The sequence below is a fragment of the Haliotis asinina genome, chromosome 1 (assembly GCF_037392515.1).
Source record: "Haliotis asinina isolate JCU_RB_2024 chromosome 1, JCU_Hal_asi_v2, whole genome shotgun sequence".
NCBI classification, from domain to species: Eukaryota; Metazoa; Mollusca; class Gastropoda; order Lepetellida; family Haliotidae; genus Haliotis; species Haliotis asinina.
In genome coordinates this window covers 91,614,582-91,640,378 of record NC_090280.1, presented here as the reverse complement: position 1 = coordinate 91,640,378, position 25,797 = coordinate 91,614,582, and the positions used below count along the sequence as shown (strand labels likewise).

General features: G+C 38.3%; 2 protein-coding genes across 4 annotated transcripts in view; one reads left to right on the top strand and one right to left on the bottom strand.

Annotated features, from left to right (window-relative positions):
• The window catches only part of LOC137255270 (homeobox protein cut-like 1), a 93,309-nt gene extending 75,821 nt beyond the window's left edge, over positions 1-17,488 (bottom strand). For all 3 annotated transcript variants that reach the window (XM_067792723.1, XM_067792738.1, XM_067792730.1), the window contains exon 1: positions 17,336-17,488. In XM_067792723.1, the coding sequence (XP_067648824.1) occupies positions 17,336-17,398 (63 nt within the window). In that variant the 5' untranslated portion in view covers positions 17,399-17,488. The remainder of the gene's footprint in view (positions 1-17,335) is intronic.
• Positions 17,489-17,612: 124 nt separating this feature from the next.
• The window catches only part of LOC137255291 (nucleoporin 88-like), a 29,504-nt gene continuing 21,319 nt past the window's right edge, over positions 17,613-25,797 (top strand). Inside the window, exons 1-3 of the mRNA XM_067792747.1 lie at positions 17,613-17,880; positions 20,717-20,886; positions 22,237-22,362. Of these exons, the coding sequence (XP_067648848.1) occupies positions 17,647-17,880; positions 20,717-20,886; positions 22,237-22,362 (530 nt within the window). The 5' untranslated portion in view covers positions 17,613-17,646. The remainder of the gene's footprint in view (positions 17,881-20,716; positions 20,887-22,236; positions 22,363-25,797) is intronic.

The window sequence follows — 25,797 nt, the reverse complement described above, 5'->3', positions numbered from 1 at the left end:
CTTACTAACATATGCGTTACAATTACAGAGGTGGAGGCAATTCAACCTGACAAGCTTCGTACTTCACCCAATCAGAAAATCATCTGTACCAAATAGTCTGGTGCCATTAGAAAAAAAACTGCTGACATCAGCGGCATCAACATGAACATCAACTTAAGCAACATCTGTAGCAATAATCACCAGAACATCAGGAACAGTACTATTATCTATCATCAGAGTACAATCATCTTCAACAACAATGTTAACCGTTTCAAGTAAACACTTCGTTCACATCAAACTGAATAATATCAAATATATTTTTTCAAAATCCATTCCCAGTTAATTGATGTTTTACTGTCAATGACAAACTAGTGACTGACTTGTTATAACGTCTGGGGACACCAAGCCTTGTACACATGTTGGGAATCGAGCCTGGACTTTCTGCATGACAAGCAAATGCTTTAACAACTCCGCTAACCAGCCACCCACAATGACAAACTTAAGATGTGAACACCTTGATCAAGGAGTGTGGCTAACATTTTGTGATATTTCAATTTTACCTTTTGAACCACAGACTGTGGCAAAATGTTTTCAGCTACCAGCCCCAACTTGGCCCTCAGATTCAGCGGATTTATAGTCACTACACATGAGTTTTATAAGGTGATCTAACAGAACAGAGACTTATTGAGACCAAGGTTTTAGACTACTGGCAACAATGAGGACTGCAATATAATTAAATATAAACAGCCTCCCATTCATTTCAAACTGATTCAACTAACACTGCAGACACATTAAAATGTCTTGATTTGATCCAAACTTTTATCAAAAGAATGTTACACAGACTCCTCAAATAAGACTCCACCTTAGGATCATCCCTGTCCTTTGTATCAGACCCTGCCTGTTATAATTATCCAGATCATCCACAGGATCTTCTGTCCTTTGTATCAGACCCTGCCTGTTATAATTATCCAGATCATCCACAGGATCTTCTGTCCTTTGTATCAGACCCTGCCTGTTATAATTATCCAGATCATCCACAGGATCCTCTGTCCTTTGTATCAGGCTCTGCCAGTCAAGATCATCTTCTTTATCAACAGGACCTTCTCTCTTGTATCAGGTCCTGCCTATCAGGATCATACACTTCATAAACCTAACCTTTTCCGCTGTGTCAGGTCCTGCCAATTGGGATCATACATATCATCAAAAGGACCTTTTCCGTTGTATCAGGCCCCTGCGTTCGAGATCATCCACCTCACCAATAGGACCTTCTCCCCTGTATCAGGTCCTGCCTATCGTGATCATCCACCTCATCAACAGGACCTTCTCCCCTGTATCATGTCCTGCCTATCGTGATCATCCACCTCACCAACAGGACATTCTCCCCTGTATCATGTCCTGCCTGTGCAGATAATACACTTTAACAACAGGACTTTCATCCATGAACCAGTCCTCACCCACTGAGATCACCAGGACAACCTACTGACCCCTACATCAGACCACACTTGTCAGATCATTTACATCATTGAAGAACAAATATACAACTTTCAGATTTGCCACATAATCATACATCTTCATCGTGCTGATATGTGCTTCTCATTTCTATGGAGTTAATTGACACCATAAACATTGCCGTGCTGCTGGGTGTGATTACTGGATGACTCCAAAGCTAATTCAATCAGCATAAGAATAGCTCATGGTTGATGTCATATATCTGCACAACATCTAACTCATACATACCATATTTCATGGAAAAAATCTCCCTTGATTTAACCCACTCTCCTCATTATTTCAACCTTTGCTATCAACAGTAAGTGAATCAGATTCTCATGATTCCTAAGTAATCAGTGACTCTGCACCTTCCCTGTCTTCCGTAGTCAATAACTAAGCCAGTCCCCCTGTGCTCAGTAATCAGTAACTTGGCCCCTTCCACGTCCTCGTAATCAGTGACTGTGCTCCTCTCCCCGTCTTCAGTAATAAGTAACTCTGCCCCTCCCTTTGTCCTCAATAATTGGTGACTATGCCAATTCCCCTGTCCTTAGTAATCAGTGACTCTGCACCTCATCCTCAGTGATCAGTGACACTCAGCAGCCCCTCCATCTGCCCTCAGTAATCAGTGACTATGCCAAGGCCCCTCTTCAGTAATCTGACTCTTCCTCTCCCTTTGTCCTCTGTAAACAGTAACATTGCCCCTCCCTTTATCCGCAGTAAACTGTAAGTAATCTCCCCTTCCCTTGTCCCCAGTAATCAGTTACTCTGAATTATCCCATGTGACAATTAATGAATGACCCCTGCCCCTTGCTCTCCCACATCATTTCTACCATTCTTCTATGTGATCAGTGACCCTAGTAACAATGTCCTATCTCCAATTCCCAGTAACCCCTCCCTCTAGTCTCATCAGTTTCTACCATAGCTCAAAATTCCTACATTTAATACCAAATCATCAAAACCCTCAATCTCATCCTTTTCCCCTGCCCACAACTATAAAGTTTCCCCCTCCCTGTCACATCCTCCCTTCTCCCTATCCCATCCCCTGCCCTCATCACTTCTTCCATTCCCCTGTCCCCGGTAATCACCGCCCCTCCCCCTTCATCTGGCTGGCACCAACTCTAGATGAGCCTATATCTCTAACACAGAGCTCATTAAATAATCATTTCAACTAGCTGGATATTATCAATCTGTAAGCCGCACTGCCTGTGTCGGATGGTTGTGGGGCCACATTCCCCATCGTGGCAGCAGCCTGCAAGCCAAGGAGCACCATTGATATATATCCAAAAATCAGCAAATGTCAGGGATCAATTCTTTGGCGCCACAAAGCTATTGGAAGTAGCCTCCGAGAAAATTCCCCGGCAATGAAGTTTACATGCGGCAATCATTTACAGCTGTTCTCCTGTTTATCAAAACATTTTTTCCTGGTTTTCAACATACAGTTTCTACAAGTTGTAAGATCATAGACTAGCTTATGTGCTCTATGGTGAAACTCGATGCCGCCTGCCTCTTATGGTGACAAAGTTTTTCTGCACTTCGCAACAACTGTATGTGCCCCTAGACATCTCTGAATCAATCCCAGCTTTTTACAGACTGTAATAACACAACTGTGACCCCATAAATATAATAAGTGCTGGAGAATCAGTCGTCATATCAAAGTATCAGAGTTCTGTAAGTAGGAAAGATAAAGCGAGGGGAAATGGCGATCAGCTGACTCATACAATCACAAGATCAACTTTCACCTAATGCCACTCAGTCACTTGCTCTCATACTGCACACTATATGCAGATGCAGGACTAATGCAGCTTGATCTGCTGCTGCTGCTGCTGCTGCATTCGTCACTGCTGCCACCAAGTCAATAACAAGCCCCAATGCTACGGTTGCACTGGCATCAAAACGGTTGCTAAGATGTTTTAACATTACCACTTGTGTCACTTCCAAATTGTGCTTTGATCATCAGTAGTGTTACTCACACTCTGTATTGTATTGAAACAGTGCAACACAATACTGTAACTGTAACACCATGACATCAGTTTGTCACTGTAACAAATACAGTTAGTTAAAAAGTGTAAAAAATGCTGGTGCTAACTGACAGATAAACACTGTGACACAATGTTGGTACTAAGACAGTCAGATAAGAACTGAGACATAATACTGGTACTAAGACAAGTCATATAAACATTGTGACACAATACTGGTAGTGGTACTAGGATAGTCAGACTGTAACACTGTAACACAGTGCTGGTGCAAACAGTCAGATAATCATGGTGACACGATGTTGGTAGTATGGTACTAAGACAGTCAAATAAACACTGAGAAACAATGTTGGAAATAAGATGGTCAGATAAAGACTATGACACCATGTTGCAACAAAGACAGATGAACACTTTGACACATTACTGGTATGAAGACAGTCAAACAAACACTGTAACACAATGCTGGTAGTTAAATGGTACTAAGACAGTCAAATAAACACAGACATGATGTTGGTAACATGGTACTAAGACAGTCAAATAAACACTGAGATACAATGCTGGAACTAAGATGGTCAGATAAACACTGAAACAATGTTGGTACTAAGGCAGTCAAATAAAAAGTTAAATTAGTTGGTTCAAGTCAACATACTGGAAGCTATCAAGGTCAATGTATCAGTTCCTCAACACACAGGAAGCTGTCAAAGCAAATGTATCAGTCCTAAAACACTGGAGGCTATCAAGGTCAATGTATCAATTCTACAGCACACTCGAAGCAATCAAGATCAATGTATCAGTTCTACAATACACTTGGAAGCTGTCAAAATCAGTGTATCAGTTCTAAAACACTGGAGGCTATCAACATCAATGTATCAGTTCTACAGCACACTGGAAGCAATCAAGATCAATGTATCAGTTCTACAACACACTGGGAGCCATCAAGATCAATGTATCAGTTCTACAGCACACTGGAAGCAATCAAGATCAATGTATCAGTTCTACAACACACTGGGAGCCATCAAGATCAATGTATCAGTTCTACAACACACTGGGAGCAATCAAGATCAATGTATCAGTTCTACAACACACTGGGAGCCATCAAGATCAATGTATCAGTTCTACAGCACACTGGAAGCAATCAAGATCAATGTATCAGTTCTACAGCACACTGGAAGCAATCAAGATCAATGTATCAGTTCTACAACACACTGGGAGCAATCAAGATCAATGTATCAGTTCTACAACACACTGGGAGCCATCAAGATCAATGTATCAGTTCTACAGCACACTGGAAGCAATCAAGATCAATGTATCAGTTCTACAACACACTGAAAGCAATCAAGATCAATGTATCCGTTCTACAGCACACTGGAAGCAATCAAGATCAATGTATCAATTCTACAGCACACTCGAAGCAATCAAGATCAATGTATCAGTTCTACAGCACACTGGAAGCAATCAAGATCAATGCATCAGTTCTACAACACACTGGAAGCAATCAAGATCAATGTATCAGTTCTACAACACACTGAAAGCAATCAAGATCAATGCATCAGTTCTACAGCACACTGGAAGCAATCAAGATCAATGTATCAATTCTACAGCACACTCGAAGCAATCAAGATCAATGTATCAGTTCTACAGCACACTGGAAGCAATCAAGATCAATGTATCAGTTCTACAACACACTGGGAGCCATCAAGATCAATGTATCAGTTCTACAGCACACTGGAAGCCATCAAGATCAATGTATCAGTTCTACAACACACTGGGAGCCATCAAGATCAATGTATCAGTTCTACAGCACACTGGAAGCAATCAAGATCAATGTATCAGTTCTACAGCACACTGAAAGCAATCAAGATCAATGTATCAGTTCTACAACACACTGGGAGCCATCAAGATCAATGTATCAGTTCTACAGCACACTGGAAGCCATCAAGATCAATGTATCAGTTCTACAACACACTGGGAGCCATCAAGATCAATGTATCAGTTCTACAGCACACTGGAAGCAATCAAGATCAATGTATCAGTTCTACAACACACTGGAAGCCATCAAGATCAATGTATCAGTTCTACAACACACTGAAAGCAATCAAGATCAATGTATCAGTTCTACAGCACACTGGAAGCAATCAAGATCAATGTATCAATTCTACAGCACACTGGAAGCAATCAAGATCAATGTATCAGTTCTACAACACACTGGGAGCCATCAAGATCAATGTATCAGTTCTACAGCACACTGGAAGCAATCAAGATCAATGTATCAGTTCTACAACACACTGGAAGCAATCAAGATCAATGTATCAGTTCTACAGCACACTGGGAGCCATCAAGATCAATGTATCAGTTCTACAGCACACTGGAAGCAATCAAGATCAATGTATCAGTTCTACAACACACTGGAAGCAATCAAGATCAATGTATCAGTTCTACAACACACTGGGAGCCATCAAGATCAATGTATCAGTTCTACAGCACACTGGAAGCAATCAAGATCAATGTATCAATTCTACAGCACACTGGAAGCAATCAAGATCAATGTATCAATTCTACAACACACTGGGAGCCATCAAGATCAATGTATCAATTCTACAGCACACTGGAAGCAATCAAGATCAATGTATCAGTTCTACAGCACACTGAAAGCTGTCAAAGTCAAGGCATCAGGTCTTGAACACCATCAGCCTCTGAGTTCAGTCAGTTAGTTAAGACAAAGGGGAATAATTTAGTCTGCACAGCTGTCATTATTCATGGCAAATACCTAGGTTTGATCTTTCCCATTTTTACAAAGTGTGCACAAAACATAATATTGCTTCAATATTGCTTAAAGTGGCATAAAACAACTCCTTGCAGGCTACAGATATTCAAAGATAGACACAGCCACATATCTATTAATCTGAGACCACTGACCAACTTATGGCTAACTTATTTTTCCCCAAAACATTATTATAATATCTAACCAGTTGTTTGAAATTAATTATGCACCAGATAGCCTTGATGGCCGTGTCAAGTCATTGGTGAATGAGTTCTAACCCCATCAAGAAAACACCTCTTATTGATTCCTTCGAATTCAGAAACAGTAAGGCATTCGCAATCCCTTTCACCAACAGTCCACTTCTTTAAATTATGCAAGCCGGTTTCATTCCAAGTTCATGTTTAAAAATAATAAAAAACCCTCGTTCTTAAACAGGACATACAACCTATCCCACAAAGTTTTTTGTCAAAATGGAATTATCTAAATTACCTACTTCTTGTATGTGACTGCAGAAATATGCACATGTCAAAGGTGACACCTGTGTGCTGTCTACAAGACCCAAGCCCAATGATTTACTTGAAGACTTTGTAATGGGAAAGTTCTAGCCATAACTCTGCAAGTGTTGAATATTTTATTCCAGGACATGACACAAGATGCCTGAAGCTTCTGTGTCTGTACAATGCCAAGCCATTAAATCATTACAGCTAGATGTGATCCACAACCAGAACTGCTTGCTTACAAAACCTAAATGTTGTGCACTGTTGGAAGAGTGTATTTCATAAAAGATAAATTGAGGTCCATTTCTTGTTAAGTGGAGATACATTTCTCACAGGGGAACATCCTCAATGGCGCAAACAAAGACAGTGTATGTGCAGAACTCACGTGACGAGAGACGGGAGCACAAAGAAATATACCTCTGGTGAGGCGAGAGTCACTTCCCACTTTAAAAACGTATTTGATGATGGAGGTCAGGAGAAGCTATCTCAAGATTAATGCTTATGGATTCTATGTTGCGATCATCAATTTATCTTGTCCCTGGAGCATCACAGAAATTCGCCAGCTCGGGCTAGTCAGCTGGTGCAGCCGCTATGGCTCCGATACTATCCAAGTCAATAAATCAATGAGTGGACTCTGCGAACTGGACACTGTACAATTTTGTTGATGAATTTCTATTGATTTTTTGTGATTTTCAAAGAACTGAGTATTCAGCCATAACTATGCCAGTAATCTCCCTTCGACTTCTTGTCATGTTACCGAGGCCCATGTGGCTTCTTTGACGAATCAATAGATAAAAAAGTGGCCATTTGGGCAGGGCGTGTGGGGTGCAGGTCGATGAACAGGGGTTCCCATCAATCAATACACTGGATCTTGCCATATGCCATCGGATTTCGACTTGGTAATGGTGCCATTAAGGCGCCCACCGAGCAGATGGATCAATAGTCCAGAGATCAATACTTGTAACTCAATTTGTATCTCCATCAAGACCGGCTCTGATTAATGGCAGGATGAAACATTTCAAAGCCAAATAATCAATACAACCATTGTCACAAAAACAAAATATGGATTTTATGGAAGCCATTTTGTCTGTATTTCCTTGCACATATGATTGCGGCAAAACGTGGTCATATTTTGTACTTCACTGCCACTTCCGATCAGCCATTAAAGCTAAACAAAGAATCCTTTCACTAAACCTATCAATCGATCACGAAAATGAGAAAATTAACTTTCTAGATTCCACAAAACATTTATGAAGACATCAGCACACAATGTGATTGGAAATGCTGTGATGTAGAAGCATTGTCCTCAGATCAATAGACAAGTATTTACATCAATCACTATCCGGAGCCTTTGGTCGGCACAATGGCCGCTACATTAGAGTCTGTGTATTGGCAAATATACACACACAATCTTCCTTTTACATCTACCTTTTATTCCCTATCAATCTCAGTGGAATGATCAATAAGCTAATCTGATCTTGGTAGGCGTTCATAAACAGCAAAAGATGTGCACCCAAAATCAATGCCGGGCGGTCAATCTTGTACTAAATATTTCTGTAGAGATGGACCGAATCGATTTGAAAAGTTTCATCAAGACAACTACAGGCTGCACTTGAAAGACAGCTATGAAAAACCTCCATGTGCGATCAGTAAGATCGATGTGGGAGTTTGTGCTAACTTGAATACACTTCGTAGAGAAAACTCCTTATATGAAATAAGTCCCCCGTCTCGTTTAATGATTAAATACTTAATCACCCAGATCATCGCTTTTTTTCTCTTATATCAACAAAAACATGAAGCAAAGATTAAACAAACAGCTTATTGAGAAAATGTCTACATAGTTCAGTTTCTGTGATTTTGGACGGAGTGAAAACAATTTGTTGGAAGAACCTTATCATGTCAAGATGTAAAGTCTTGGTCTCAACTTCTTAACACTACACTGACACGGCAAACATTGTGTAATGAGAAAACAAACAGGCAAGGGCTTAAATCCTTTCATTGGTAGGGAAAGTAATTTTTCTCAAAACTTTCAATATAGAAAGCATACGCAAACTATTTAAACTTAGTAAGTTCACTTGCCTGAAGAAGATACTGAATTTTCGGATCAGTGAGTGTAATATTAAAATATTTTCGATGGATCAGAAATAGTAAAGAGACATGCTCGAATAACCATGAAAAAAACATGTTAAAAGTCCTTCACACACCTGAACCAATAACCTATATGTCAACAAATACCATGAACTTGCTGTTTAGAAACCATTTCTTGATTTTAGTATTTACATACCAACAAAAAAAAGCACTGCTAAAGTTTGGCGTTTATATGTAACATATTTAGATCAGTTTTAAGACATAACCACAACCCAACTTACTAAACTTCAATTGTGAAGACGGTGGAATCTTCAAACAGATCAGATGAAGAAATAACAAAGTGTATGACTTTCTACAACTCAAAAGAAGTGGAATAACATCTCCATTATCAGTATTTTCGCTTATCTGTCATGGCATGTAAATCTAACAAAAGAAATATATACAAGACTCATTTTCTCTTGAAGTTTAAACTGAATATAAGGACTGACACAGCACAACTGAAGTGGAAAAGCAGACAGCAACCTGACTGAGGAAGTAACGGAAGTTGCATTATCTTATGTTTATGAAGCTTATCATATTATAACAACAATCATGATGATGTGTTTTTTGAAATGGGAGCTGAATGGAGATGATCACTTGACCTGATTACACAATGCCATCTAGAAAGTGGTCAAATGTAACATATGTCATATTTAAAATTACACTTTCTTACTAAAATACAAATTCCAGTACTTTTTTGGTTGAGTCCCAAATGGGATTCGAACCCGCACACCCAGAGTCAGGCACCTAATCGACAGTACACAAAGTCAACTGCCTAACCTGCTCAGCCACCACAACTTCCAGACTCAACCAAAATGAGTACTAGAAGTTGTGCTTTACTAAGAATGTGTTATCCCAGATATGACATATGTTACATCACTAGACCTGTTATTTATTAATATTCTCCTGATGGAAACCTTTTAAATGGCAAAAATGTTTTACCTGTTCTGTAAGCTAACCTTGCAAGACTAAAGCAAATGTGATTTGAATTAGATCTTTCAACAAGCAGATAAAGTAGACAAGGACAGGGTGGACGAAGGGACAAAAGTAGACTAGAAGATACAATTTAAGTAAGCTAGTGGATAAGAAAATACAATATAAATAAGCAAAGTGAATGGTAGGTACACTTTATAAACAAATTCAACAGAACATGTCTCCAACAGCTCATTATGAGCTGCATCGGTATGACATTGCAAAAATATTTTACAAACAAAAAATAAATAAACAAAAAACACTTCAATCTATGTATCTCATTCATGACCTCTGATCTGTAGTCAGCTGTATTTTGCAAATATATCTTAAAGGACCTGCATCAAATGAATGAAAACAGTAACATTTTGTAACATTCTTCTATAAAAAACCCAAACAGTGATAATTGGTTTGCTGTGCTCTACCTCTCTCTCCCTCACACTCAGCAATTCATAAAAAAGCATTTGCTCATAAAAACCTCTAGCGGATCATTTTCCAGTAATATATCATGTTTATTTCCATTGTTTCATTGGAATGATAAAACAATCAACCATAAAACATATGACAGTGGACATTGTTTCCAGGCCTGTTCGCTTCCCCCCATGTTACCAACCATATGACAGTGGACATTGTTTCCAGGCTTGTTCCCTTCCCCATGTTACCTAGTTCAGTTAAATATAGTAAAATATCCTTCTGATGATTTCCAAGTTTGTCTTACATAAGGGATATTTGAAAACGTCTCTCATCGTACATTTAAATCATACCATCACTTATTTTAGGTCTTGGAAACAATGGCCATCATGAAATGAAATGAAAACCACTACAACTGATGATTTCTGTGATGAAGCGATTGAATATTAACTGAAGTATCATCAGTAATTTTGCATTAGCGATTGTGCGACTAAGAACATACACTGACAAAGTGACTAAAGGAACTCATTCCTTACAAAAATCTACAAAATGTTTGTCTCAACTGATGCCACGTTCAAACACATATAAACTTAATAAACCTGTGGATCAGTATTAAAATGGATTTCAAAATTTATAAACATAAACTGATATTATTAACTTCACAAACTGCTCATTTGATCAAAACCACTCAGAAATAGATAGGAAATCAGTGACATGCTAAAGGGGAATATAGACACTCAAGCACCACCCAGTACATATCAACCAACTAAAACACACTAACCCACTACTAGGTGTGGTCCAACCTCTTTTCAGCGTTTTGGAGACAAAATATTTTGTTAGAAAATCAAGTTCTTATAAACTACTGGTGACTTATTCATTTATTTTATAGAATGTGAACACAAATTTCAGTGGCACTATATTACCTGTTCTCAATTAATAGCTTCCAATAACTGGACAAGGATCAGGTATGCACTCACCAAAAGCATTGAACTTTTAAATTAATTGTGCCAGTTGTATAATAATAATAACAGAATTCAACAGCACTAAGTAGAAGAACAGATGGTAGATGATCTTGCCATAAAACACTTCATATCTATGGAAGAAATATGAATGTAACTCTCTGTTCCTTACTGAAAGTAAGAATCTGCAAGCTTGCATTTTAAGTTGCACTTTTGTACAACCAGGCTGTTTAGAATTGAAAATGTAGTCTACATTTGATAAACATTTAAGAAAACATCAAGTTAGGAAGGATCAATATATTTGGAAATGTACCAATGTACCTTAAAGTATTATAGCTTTGTTAGGATTCAGGATTAAGGGTTTTTTAAGAGTGACACATGAAATAAATTGACCTTTGAAAGATGTGTTAAAGCTGCAGTAATAATTGTAATCTATCAACAAACTTGTTTTCAGGAAATGTCATTTCATAACATAATAAAACTTATGAGCAATTCCAGGGCTTTGCATCCATCTTTTCGTAAAGATCAATATTATTAATATAATGATAATAATTAAATCTATTTAACAAATCACATCATGCACAAAGAGAAATCACATATTCATAAACTTCCAGGCTCATTTGTGGTTTACATTATGGCTTTGACACGAAATACTGATGCATTTTTAGTGTCCTCTTCAGGCCCTGCGAATGTATTTTAACTATGCAATTACAATCTTGCCCTGTTATTGGAGTAAAGTACACAGAATTTTGAACTCCAAACATAACGATATCATCTTATTACATAAAATTCAAGTATGTGGTTACCAAACATTTCAAGTCACCATATTTGACCACTAAATGATGCACGGTTGGTTTGTGACTCATCTCACAATATTACACCTTTCTTTTAGAGGGAATATAAACATACATAAACAGAATCCATGAAATACGTGAAATTATTCACATAATCATCATAATGTTACAAAAACATACATTTGCTTTTCTGAGATAAGAACTGGATGGAACTGGTCAGTCAGTCATGACTTTTCAGTTGTCTGGGTTTGTGGAGACGTTAACTGTTACAGGGGTAGACAGGAATTAGATGAGTGTCGCCACCAAAAGATCAGATAATCTTCCAATGAGGAGTTGGAAGCAAATGTACAACACATAACCATAAAATAGACTTCATACTAGCTCGTACTGATGTAATTCAACCATTTTTTCACATTTTCCTGCCCATCCCTCTATGGTTGTTTTGTTAGTGACATTGATTATATTTGGCTCAAACCTAAACCTAAATACACCTTCCACCAACCCCTCTTACATCTGCTGTGAAACACACTACTTTCTTCCAGCATACAGTCTATGAAATCTTTCATTACACAATTTGTTTCCCTAATCTGAATTATTATTTCCCCAATGCTGCTTTCATGGTGGTTTGAGATGGCTAGACATGTCTTTTTCTAAAACTTTGGTTCTGTTTTCAAAAAACGACATGCATTGCACAGTCATGGAACAAGACTGACCAGAAAACAGGCAAAGTCTTAAAACTGAAGAAGATTCTATACCCTGGCATATTGAGTCAGGAAACACAAGGTTACCCTTTTGAAAGTATTTTATCTATAATGTTAAATAACTGGAAATGGCTTCTTATGCTCGACTTTACCATCCTACCGTTTGTTGAAGCAGAAAACTTCAAATGACACCAATATACAACTGCACAGAGTTTAATTGTCATCAGCTTTCAAATAAACTGAACACTGAGCAGATCTATGAAGTAACTAGACTGGTGTGATAAGAATTAATCTCCACATTAATGCATACTAAAATGTCAAACATCATATATGTTTTGGAATGTTTCGTCGGGGAAGAATGCACATGTATAACATCAAAAACTTAATTAACTCCTTCCCCTTCCCCATAAACACAGACTAAAGGACAGGGGTGATAAATTCAAGAAAATATCCACCTTATCGTAACATTACAGTTGTGCACAAAAAGACTTTTCTTCAGAAAAGTTGTGAAGTGTTTATGAAAATGTTTCAAACATCACTGAATTTTGAACAATGACAGGGAACTGTAACTGCCATTGCTGTTAGTCTTGGTCTGATTTTGCCTTTTCTCTCTCGTTGAATTCTAACTTTTCATTTGAAAGACGATATATGACGGCAACTGAAGCACAAGAAAATGAGCTGTGTAGTTTGAACCTGTACTAACCAGTAAAGATTACAAGAATATGGGTGCCAATGAATACAAGAATTCCTAGCTGCTTAGAGTGTGATCTGGGTCATAATAATTAAATCATTTTCATAAACTTCATTCTGATCTCAAAATCGGCTGAGCCGTATCCAAATTAAATTTTCAATCATTTCTGTTAGCTTGCCAAAATATTGTTCATAATGTTAGTTTACAAACTTTGACATACTGATTCCAGTTAGGTAACCCACATCAAAGAGATAACACCATTCCAGAGAAACAGCTACCAAAATACATGACCCTATGATAATTAACCTCCTTCATAGAGACAGCTTCAATAATTCTTTACCCGCTTCACAGAAACAGCTTCAATAATGGTGTATATAAATCATGGAATTATTTTTCAGACTAATTTATCCAGTGCATCATAACTTCAATAATGTTCTATTTATGTCACAGAAACAGATATGACAATAATTTATCCACTTCACAGAAATGGCTTCAACACTAATTTACCTACTGCATCGCAACTTACATAACAATTCGTATACTTCACGGAAACAGCTTCAACACTAATTTAATCACTTCAAGAAACAGCTTTAATTGACCCACTTTACACAGTTTCATTAATTATTGATCTATTTCAAGGAAACAGCTTCAGCGATATTTACCAACTTCATCGAAACAGCAAAATTCAATAATTAAGCCATTTAGCAGAAATAATAACAATAATTTACATTGTCAAAGCACCAGCTGCAAGTACCTAAGCTTACATTCTTCACAACAAAGTGATGCCCAAGAGATAAAACAAATACTTTATGTTTTGATTGATATTGGACCAAATCGTTTTTCAAAATCTGTGGTCCAGTGTGCTGTTGTGGAACATTCTCAACATACCCCATCCATCGCCTTCTCTATGTCTCAGTGATACCAATGTGGACAACATATCTAAAGGGAGCCACCAGCTGAATACTGGATACCAACTGATCAACTACATTCATCCTGGTTCAGATGATACTTGAAAAACAATCATAGCCACAATATTGATTTCTCTTTGTTGACTTTTCTTTCATGAAAATATGATAATGATAGGTTTGAACTGAGAAGCTTCAGACATTCTTCTTCAGTATGTCAACTGAGTGGTCATCCCGAGAAGAAAATATGCTCAGGCAGATGGTGAAGAAAACACTTTGTTAAAATACCTTTTCAAAAGAAAGAGGGTATAACATTTTCCCCTCTTTCAACTTAAATACAATTCAAATAACAAAAAGAACCATCAAAATCATATTTACAGATGGGCAGAAATCAATCCCAAAATTCAAATGTTACTTCGAACAGTATAAATGTTTCAAGAAGAAATGAAGCTAAATGCCTACTTTTGCACACACCACTGGGGAAATATGATACAAAATCAATGTTAATATTGACCTGCAGTGAATCTAAACATCCTCATTTTTGAATAGGCAGAGAATTCAAAACTAAACGTCATAGAATGTAATGTCACATGTTCACCATAACTAGTTTTTGACATACAACAGAACTATAAACAAAAACTAGAATTAGAAATATGTGAGACAATGAATGAATCATAAAAATTGTGACATTTGAGAAGAGCTGACAAAGTAGAATATCAATTCTGAACAAGAACATAGCAGTATCTCAGTTAAGACTATTTCACTATTGGTCCAAAAATGTATTAATACTATTATGGGTCCCAAACTTCTATAATATTCATAGTTGACTTGTCGCATACTTCAGTTTAATCCAATTAAAAGTAGCCATAAATTTACACTAAAACACTTATTCTGTACACAGAAAAGAAATCCTTATGACAGTACTTCAAGTTTACCCTTCTCCATTTTCCATCAAAGTTGCATAAAACGAATTGAAAAGTTTGATTGAAAATCTCAATTCCTTCTTGTGAAATAAGTTTGTCAGAAAGTGGCAGAAAAATGCCTGAAGCATGACATAACTGAATGTCCCTCGAGGGAATATTTCTTAATTCAGTGCATATCTGATTAGCGTGAATATTAATCCTCAAACAAGGTAAATGAGTTTTTTCATCATGTTGAATGACAGTTCAAAGTAGCCCAACATCTGTAGAAGATGTAAGTGAACATGAATATTAGACACGATGGAGAGACCAGTGACTCCAGCCCTGATTCAGCAGCCACTGGTCAGATTACATCATCAACAGTATCACTGGGAAGCTGTTCAGTTAGGTTACTATCACAGAACAGCACCTGGCTGAAGGTCATCGGCTCAATCCTTTACACTAAACCCCTCAACCTTCATAGCTATCACTGCTTCACTCATCTATACAATATTAGAAATACATTAAGAGCAAAATGCAGCAGAAAAATGTGGATGCATCATCCAATACCAAATTAGTATCAGTAACATAAGTAGAGGTTTAAAGAACAAAATTAGCTATAGCGATATTAATAATTGTTACAATGGTAATCTGTGATCACTATTATAAGTTATTAAATAATTACATTACATTACTCAATTAGCCTCTGGCTAAACCTGAGTGCCTTAACTGTTCTTCTGGCATATCATTAATCAAATTACCAGAAGCATTACTGTTTATATATGGTGTCTTACTTTACAGGTTGTTTCTGATTAAGTACCACCATGTTCTATAATACATGACCTATCCAGAACCCTGTTTGTAATCTTGACCACAGACAGCTGATAAAAAACAATACTGACATACAAAATGCTCTCAAAATATTCAGACAAAAGAATTAACATGCCAGTTTGATTGTAAAAGAACAGATGCATCAACATGAAAAATAATAATCTCACATTTAAAGCGCTATTCTGCTCTGGTGACAAACTTACATTCAAACTGCAATAGATGATTTAATCAACAATTATGTTTTTAAATATCAAATAAATTATTTCCTAAAATTCAAATTTGAAAATGTCAAAACATATTACTGAAAACAGTAAACGTATGTGTATAAATTAAATCCAACAAAGGAAAATTCATAGCATGTAAATACATATTCATTACCTGCCTGACAACATCCCTCTCCGTTTCTACAAAACTTTGCTTACCACCGATTTGAGAAGATGTGATTAAATCTGTTCTGCTAGCCCACCTTTTGCCTCCACTGTCACGTTTACCTGCTCAAGCATGACTGATTGTAATGGTTCAGGCGTGATAACAAACAAGTGATACATATACTCTAAACAACTGTACAGCCCTAATACCAACAAGTTTCCTATAAACATGCCCTAACAATAGAGTCACACACGACAGCTGAGCTGTCTTTTGTTCTACTGTAAGTATTGAGGCAAAGGGGATAGCAATAACACACAACCTCTCAAAGCATTGACTGGTAAATCACATCATCACCTTGCCATACAAAAGGATGTTCCATAAATAACTTTATTGGGTGGCCTTTAAACAGGGAGATATCCTCCTCCAGTCCGCGACCTAATAAACCTCATCACGTTATTTTCCCCTTCGCTGATATTTGGTCTACCAATTCTTATACAAAGTATGCGAGAAGCTAAACACTACACCGCAATACGATGACATCATCTAGGTTACAGCTGCTGAGGCCAATTCGGATAATTTGCTCTGCGGCCCACTTGCCTTATTCAGTGAAGGCTCCCTCCTCCCTCACCCCTCCGCCGCCGCTATCCCACATCACCGATATTGTCTGTGGAGACAGACTTCCAAACTTTTGAAACTTCCCGCACTAAGTCCCAAAAAGTTGTGAGATACCACGAGTAAATGAAGTAAAGGGTACAGAAAATGTATTTTCGCTTGATTTCGCCCGCTGCAGCATCCTTCGCAGACAAAGAGCGCTGATCTAGAATCGCCATATTGATTATTAACGATATTTTATCAATAGGATCAACGCCATTTAAAGACCCGAAACTCGTGTGCCAGCGATAGGATGGAATCACCAAGTTGACGATAGATCTACCTATATAAATACCACCAAAAGCATGCTAAAAGTCTTGCAAAACATACCTGTAACTCTTGCAAATCAAAGTTTCGCCAATACTGACACATCGACTGCACATTCGCAGCCATCTTGAACGGGATTATACTCAATCGATTGATCACATGACTGGCTGAGATCGAATATACTCTCCAACCCTTGGCGATGGCTTATTTGTAGTCACATGGTTAAGCTGAGATCGAACTGTGCCCATCAAATGCTATCCAAATACATATATCCTTCGTGGTCCGGTATATTAGTATATATGTGTTGATTTCAGCTGTGGTTGGGAGGACTGTGACGAACGCTTCTCTGTCGTGGTCCGAGAGTATTAATCAATATGGCAGCCACCAGCACCTGGCGCACTTCTTTGAATTTACACCAGTTTTGTAAACAACTGAAAGAAAATAACGCTAAAGACTCACTAAAGAAAATAGCATTCGATTCAAAAGAATTGATAGTCACGACTTACGATGGCGATCTTTTCGTCTGGGACGCCTACTCATCACATATGGTCTATTTCCGCCTCAAAAATCTATTACCCGAAGCGAAAGAGAAAGCCCATAGATATCAGGTATTCAAGCTGTTTGGAGTTTCCTTTAACCCATCCTCGTGTCAGTGACAGTTAATTACGGATACGGATAAATCACATGATTATTAATCCTTGATAATAATTTGTTTGTAACCATCCTCTTGGGAGTGTAAACTCGGCGTTGTTTCTTTTTGAAACAAGACAACAGTGACATAAGATTGGCACGATACTACATGCCTTACTGACGTGGACCTCGCCGTTAGCATGGTTAGATGAGAAACGGGGGGTAATGTGGACGTTTATATGCAATAAATAGATTGCTTTGTTTCTGTATGTTTCATACATGGCAAGCTTGACAAGTTTAGGTTCGTTCTGAAATTAAACAAGGAAGGTTTAGTCAATAAGCAGCATTAAAGCAGATTAGAAAAATAGGAAAATGGTTTTCTTCCTTTAATGTTAAACACATTAATGGGTCAATATCGTACGTGCTGTTAGCAATAATAGATGGTTGTTTCAGTTAGAGACCTTTTCTGTGAAGAAAATATGTCTTGTCTCCTTGTGCTGACAACAATAACAATTTTCCTTTTTTTAGGACCAAGGCGCAATGAATAAAGACTGGTTGAAAATTATTAGGGGAAGAGATGTCTTTGCTGATTTTGTCTTCAGGGAATAAACATATTATTAATTTTGTAAACAGCTGTTTTGATGCCCAGTAATTTCTCTAATAAATGTTCCTTACCTTGGGGATTGTCCATCACACTAGAACAAGTCAACTGTAATGAAAATGTTGCCTCACCTTCCCTACTTCAACAATGCCCTAGTATAATTAAGAGTGCTCAATCATAATCATTGCAGTACCCACCATGTGACATACAGTCACAACATTGAACTCAGTTTGACAACTATAGAGTAGTCATTAATTATATTTGAAAATGTTATCTATTATTACAGTATGCAAACAATAAGACATTTATGTGTATACTAAAGAGATAGTATAAGTAGACTTCAGAAAAGATGATGATGATGATCACTTGATAATGGTCTTGTCAACTACAATGAAATGTCACATCCATTGCAATAAAGTAATTTTCTATCCACATAAAAACATTCTTCTTTATTTAAAAAATAATTGACATGTCTAAAATATTGAAGTTACATTTGTTGTGTCAGGTTCATGTTTGATCCTTTTATCGCTTTTGATTTTATGCAACTTATGGAAACCATTGTGTTAAATGAAAACATCCATTTTATTTGTCATGCAAGGAAGGTATGCTTGTGAATAATTTTCAGCTATTGTCCATAAACAAACAACAGACGCATGTTCAGACACTAATCTGAAGCATTATCAGGTTTGAAATTTATTTAGCATAGATGTCCAGTTTTACTGCATATTTGAATAAAATATGCATAACTTTCAGGAGCACAGCTACTGAATGCTGGTTCCTGATAAAGTCTGAAATTTACTTCAAATACACACCTAGACACCTGGAATAGAATGATTGCGAAGTAGTATGTATTTTATCATATAAGGTAGCATCACATCCTGTATCCAATTTTGTATTAAACCCATATACTAATGTGACAGGCTATATTAAATACACAAACTAAAATTTATGGTGTCAGTGACCTCATTTAAATATTTGGTAAGACCTCAACTTATATCACTGTAAATATGTGAGTGATTAAGTGAGTTTAGTTTTACGCCGCACTCAGCAATATTCCAGCTATATGGCGGTGATCTGTAAATAATCGAGTCTGGACCAGAAAATCCAGTGATCAACAACATGAGCATCAATCTGCGCAATAGGGAACTGATGACATGTGTCAACCAAGTCAGCAAGCCTGACCACCCAATCGCGTTAGTCGCCTCTTACGACAAACATAGTCACCTTTTATGGTAAGCATGTGTTGCCGAAGGCCTATCCTACCAAAAGACCTTCATTGGTCCACTGTAAATATGAGGAATGAAGTTATGGCTGGATGGATGCATGGATGCATGGATGCATGGATGCATCAAAACATCAAGTAACTGTCATATGATTTGTCTCAAAAGGGAGGGATGGGTTTTGTTTCCGGAGCACAAGTGGAAAACTATTTTATATCTTTCAACAGATCTTGGTAAATATATGAGACAGATCTTGAAGTGATGTCTTTTGCTGTTGACAGATATATGGCAATTATAGTTTTCATTCCATGGAAACGATTCAACCTTAGCCTAAATAGTATCAAGTAACCTTCAGATGATTTGTCCTGTTACATATGTGGGGGCCGGGGGGATTTGTCCTCTTCTGATGACTCTTGTTAGAATAGAGGCCATGAAATAAAGACTAGGGTGAGGTAAAGGCCTTACGAAATGACATTGACAAGGATAGATATGAGCGAAATTCTTTCCAAATATCTTTTGATCTTGACCCCCAGTTTCTCAGATTGGTTTATCTTATTTATGCTGCTATCCATTATATGCTAAATAGTATATTTCATCACTGTAGGTTAACTTTTGAGGTGTCTCTGTTTGCTTAAATGTGAAAGATGTGACTATTCCTATATGGTAGAGTTGAGAATGAGCTGAACTTTGTGCCAAAAAAAGTTGTAAATTGTTATGTGTGGTATTGGTATATAGTGTGAGCTTAGTTTTATGCTGCACTCAGCAATATACCAGCTATATGGCAGCAGTCATTGAAGAATATATTGCTTCAAAGAACTTTATGTGTATCATGTCATCCTAACTCTGGATGATGTATTGACAATGTTTGAATAATTTCCTTTTGCTGTTTAATCCCTCAATCAGTACTTGTCTAACTGTGTGACTGTGGTCTGTAATTATTCAAATCTGAACCAATCTTAATGGATCAGTTGATCATGTTTTCTCTACTTTCAGATTTTACAGTGCACCGACTCTCCTCGCTTTGATGTAGAAGGGCTAATCATCAACCAGTCAGCAAGTCACATCATTGTTTGGGGTCTGTCGGGAATTAAAGTTGTAGAGTTGCCACGGCGATATGGCAGATATGGGGAGTTTGAAGGCGGCAAGGACATTGTCTCCTGCAGGTATGTCATGTCGGTTGCCTTATGTTGGAATGACTGAAACAAAGAGTGCAGCATTTGTATGATTTTTATCATATAGTGCTGGTAAGAAATGCAGGTGTTGTTTTAACAGTCCAGACTTTCCACTAATACACAATGACATTTGGAAATTGGTCAGATGTGAGAGATGTTATATTTGGGATTACACTTTCTCCGTAAACTACAAATTCTAGTACTTTTATTGGGTTGAGACCCATTCGAGATTCAAGCTTTTATCTTTCCTGCCACATTAATCTGCCTAGCTGTGATAAGACCTGAGTACTGTTCAAAGTGGCACTGAGCCCAACGTACTTGCTAAGTTCTGATTTATCTCAAAGGTCACTTTTTTGCCTTTATTCAGGATTACCAAAGTGTGCCTCAGGGTTGGAACACTGCTATATTTCTGCTTATACTTCTGTGAACAGGGCTCCAGATAATGGCCATATAGGTGCAGACGAACAATATGCACCATATTATGGATGTCATGATTCACCATTGCACCTGTGCATTGTTGGCAAGCTTTGCATGATTCCATACACAATTCATGTTATTTTATTGGTTTGTTTTACACATACCCATTACTGTTTTGAGTCTTAACACATTTGTCTCTTGAATTTTTTACACAAAACAGCAAACATGACTTGTTGAGTGAGTGAGTGATATTTGGCTTGTGGGTAGTTGTCCTTTATTAATCATTTTCCTATAACTGAAGTGACATGGACTATTTCTTATGAGATTTACAGTGAACTATTGTTTCAACATCAGCTTCCCTTAAAGTAATGGCTGCTTGTTACACACAAAATGTCAAAAATGCCACATTGTGATACGCATGGTATCAAGACCTCATATCGAGATAAGTATCATATGGTGAGGCCCCTGTATCGTGACACCCCTACACCATTTGGTTGGAAATAATTTAGGAAACATAGCAGATGTGCACCACAGTAATGGTGTATGGTCTTAGAATCATTTCAGATGTATTTATCTGAAAAAGTAATGTTTTATTGCTAATTGACCCGTTTAAACAAGAGTAGCAATTCTGTAGTGCATAATGAAACACACGGTTACTGGTACTCCATGAAACTTTATTCAGAAATCTGAATCTACTCTGTAAGTATTTCCAGTACTCCCAATGTTGAAATATTGTCTAGGTCCATGTGTGAACATTTATGAGTTTGCTTGAAAAATATAGAAATGTTCTGTGACATTGTATGGAATTACAACATGAACTTGTGAAGGACTAAGTTTGAACTTGTTTGTTTTTGTTTTATTTTGAGGTTTTGGTGAATGAAGTGAAACTATTTTCTCTTCAGTTTGGGTGTCCATTGCTTTCAGAACGATCCAGATTGCAGAGCGGTACTTCGCAAGTCAACAAGGAGTCCGACTCCGTGAGGCAGCTTGGCATCCTGGGAGCAGCTCAGACTCACATATTGTCCTGCTGACATCTGACAACGTCCTCAGGTATGTAGACAATCAACATCTAACAACGTCCTTGGGCAGGTAGATAGTCAACATTTGGCAACATCCTTGTGTAGATAGTCAACATCTGACAACATCTTAGGGTAGGTAGACAGTCAACATCTGACAACATCTTCAAGTGGGTAGAGGTAGACAGCATCTGACAACATCCTTGTGTAAGTAGACATTCAACATCTGACAACGTCCTTGGGTATGTAGATAATCAACATTTGACAACATTCTTGGGTAGGCAGACAGTCAACATTTAACAACATTCTTGGGTAGGTAGACAGTCAACATTTGACAACATTCTTGGTTAGACAGGATCTGACAATGTCCTCAGGGAGGCAGACCAAGTAGACATTGCCACTGTTATGGTGGTAATGGAGAGAGTAGAGCTTGTTCTATCAGTGCCTGAATTTTGACACACCAATCCTCTGGGATGACTGTGTGGTTCAGCAGAGTGATGAATGGAATCCTGAGGATTAGAAGATCTTCCTGCAGCTCTAATTCCGATTTCAGTAGATTCACAAGCCTTCCAAGTTGAGTTAGCAGCCTGATGGTGAAGTCTGACTGAAGTCTGAATTGACTTGTCCCATGATGCACTTGAATGCTATTGTCCAGGTAAAAGGTGCTGCAAAGTCCCCACCAATGTAGGTCAGTGACTATTGACTTGGTGATGCGAGTAAATAGCCACAGTTGCCAAAGATATTCCAAATGGTAGAACTCTCCATTGGTAGTGCTGACCGTTGAATAGGAAGTGCAGATATATATCGGAATGTGCAGACAGGCATCTTGTACAAGGATGCTGGCTAGATAATCCACAGGACGGATGAAATGCCACAGTTGTGGTAGATGGGTCATTCTGAAACGTTCCAGCTTCAGCAGGTAATACTTGTTGAACTCCTTCATTTTGTATATAAGTCGAAACTTTTCCTTGGAGTTTTTTTTTGGGTACCAGAAAAAAATTGATGTTAGTCGATCCAGTTGTATTTTTCTACTGCGCCTTCTCTAATAGAGATGATATGGCATTGGCAAGCTTGTGTTGTTGATCCTCTGCGTACACAGAGTGCTGGGTCCCTTGTGAGTGGTGTTGTTTTTAGAGTTGTGACGATACGCCCATGCCACGATACGATACGTATCACGATACTGGTAGTCCGACACATACAATACGCTACGTATCACGATATTTTGTCCTTGTAGACAGAAAAATAAAAGTACTGGAAATAATGTGCTGTTATGTTATCATTTCAGGGAAGGTATTCTTCTCCCGAGAAAAATAAAACATGTCATCATGAAAGACATTTTATTAAAAATGTTTAGCATGTGTCAGTAAAGTAGTGTTTTCCCCAAGAAATGGAACAGCAGGGATCAACATTGGCACAACTGGCTTTTTTGCACAGATAACAAAATAAATTTGTGAAAATTTTCTCAGTCAGAGCATGTCCATGGCAATATTTTCCACGAAAATCTAAATAGAAGGGGCGACGGTGTTTTCGTAGACTGTTAAGTATGTAAGTATCATGTTGAATTGATACACGGCAATCGTATCGATGTATCGTATCGTGCAGCTCTTGAATCGCGATAACTTGCGTATCGATTAATCGTCACAACTCTAGTTGTTGCCTGTAGTGGGATCTTGTCGCCATCTCGTAGGATGCTCATGATGTAATTGTTGTGGAGGAGACCCCAATTCCTCCAGTAGCATTGTGGACATCCATCCAATCATGAAAGTTCTATGGGAACGGTTAGGGGGTGGAAGGTTCCAGTCATTCCAAACCTAATCTTCAGCGCTTTCCTCCTTTAGCGCTTCTGGCAGGGTGTCCTGTTTCATGGGAGTGCTTCTATTGAGCAATGAAAAGAGCTCTTGTCACAAACGTCGCACTTCTTGTCTCTCTCTCTCTCTCTCTCTGAACCCTGGAGAACTTTGACTTGTTGGAGTAATGCAGAGAAGTCTGCTTGAGGACAGTAGTCAAAGTGTCAATCGACTTAATCATCATTACTTCCCTGGAGTCCCGATAACGGATTTAGCAGCGTCCTCAATTCTGCGGTCGAATACCATGGATGCTGGCCAGGGGATACTTATGGTAGATGTGAGCGCAACATGTCAGCGTAAACATCAAAGTGTTGATATCACTGTTGTTACTCTTCAGATAGGTATGAGCCTTGGCAAGACAAGGTCCCATATGTTCGTGATCCACGATGTAGTCTCTGAGTCTGAGAAGAGGGCTTCTCCTGGTGATGATGATAGACAACATTCATCTCCGTCCTTCTATAAGTGCATGTGTGAGTGGGGAATGATGTCGATATAGCGAGTGTCATCGTGGACCTCCTGTCTATGTGTATCCCTGGAACAACTATCATTCTGTGAGTGCTTTCTTTCTTTCCTATGTGAGTCCATATCTGATGAAGACGACAAATGATGACGGTGTCTCTGACGAACAGCTGATGCAGACAGTGAACACTTGCGGTTGTAGCAGGATCTGAGTGCGAGCACACGGCGAGTCAATGGAAGGAACATCATCCATACTACAACCTGTGAATACAGCTGATGGCAATGGTTTCTGTGAACAGGAGCGGGCATACGTTGCCTCTTCTTCATCCAACAGACCTAGTGCAGCCAATAAACCATCACGAAGGACAACTGTAGTTCTAGCTGCTGACTGGCGTTTCCGTTCCTCTTCAAAAGTTCATCATATGTGTGGTGAACTGTGTCCAGTGACTGTGGTACAAGCAGCTGCGGTTGGTTCACAGAGGCATCTGACGTGTTGAATGTAGACATCATAGATGTCTGCGTAGATAGTAGACTTTCTGCAGTGTAGTAGACGATGTAGTTGATGAGGGTCTAGTAGACACTGATCGTTGATCATGCTTGCAGATGATCTGTACCTCGGGAAGAAAATGTGATGTGCATTGGGAGGGTCGATCTCATCGCTGAAAGACTTCGAAGTTGCGGTGTGTAGTTTCAGCACAGGTCTAGTAGTTGAAGACAACTCCAACTTCTTAGGTTGAGATGATCCTGATTCTGACAACGTTCTCTTCTGAGATCTATACAAAGACTCACTGGTATCTCGACCCTGCGACCGGGGTACATCTGGCTGATGACTAAAATGATGAATGTGAGTTGTTAACAACATGCGGTTACAAGATGCTGAGTCAACCGATTTAGACATTACCAGCGAGAGCCTACGTTGTTTGTCCTTGTCTTTTGAAGAGACATAAACATAATGCAAATTCTGAATAATCAACCCAAAGTGCCTAGTTGGGCGATGGAGAGAGTGACAAGCATCGCTGGTAGTGTGGCTGTAGTGGTGGGAAAGGGAGGCTTCCAGTGGATGATTGTATTATACATCCGCTTCAGTTAGAAGGGAACTTCAAGGGATTTCAAATGTTCCACTATCTTCGCATAGACGGAGGAGATAAGCATAACATGCATGA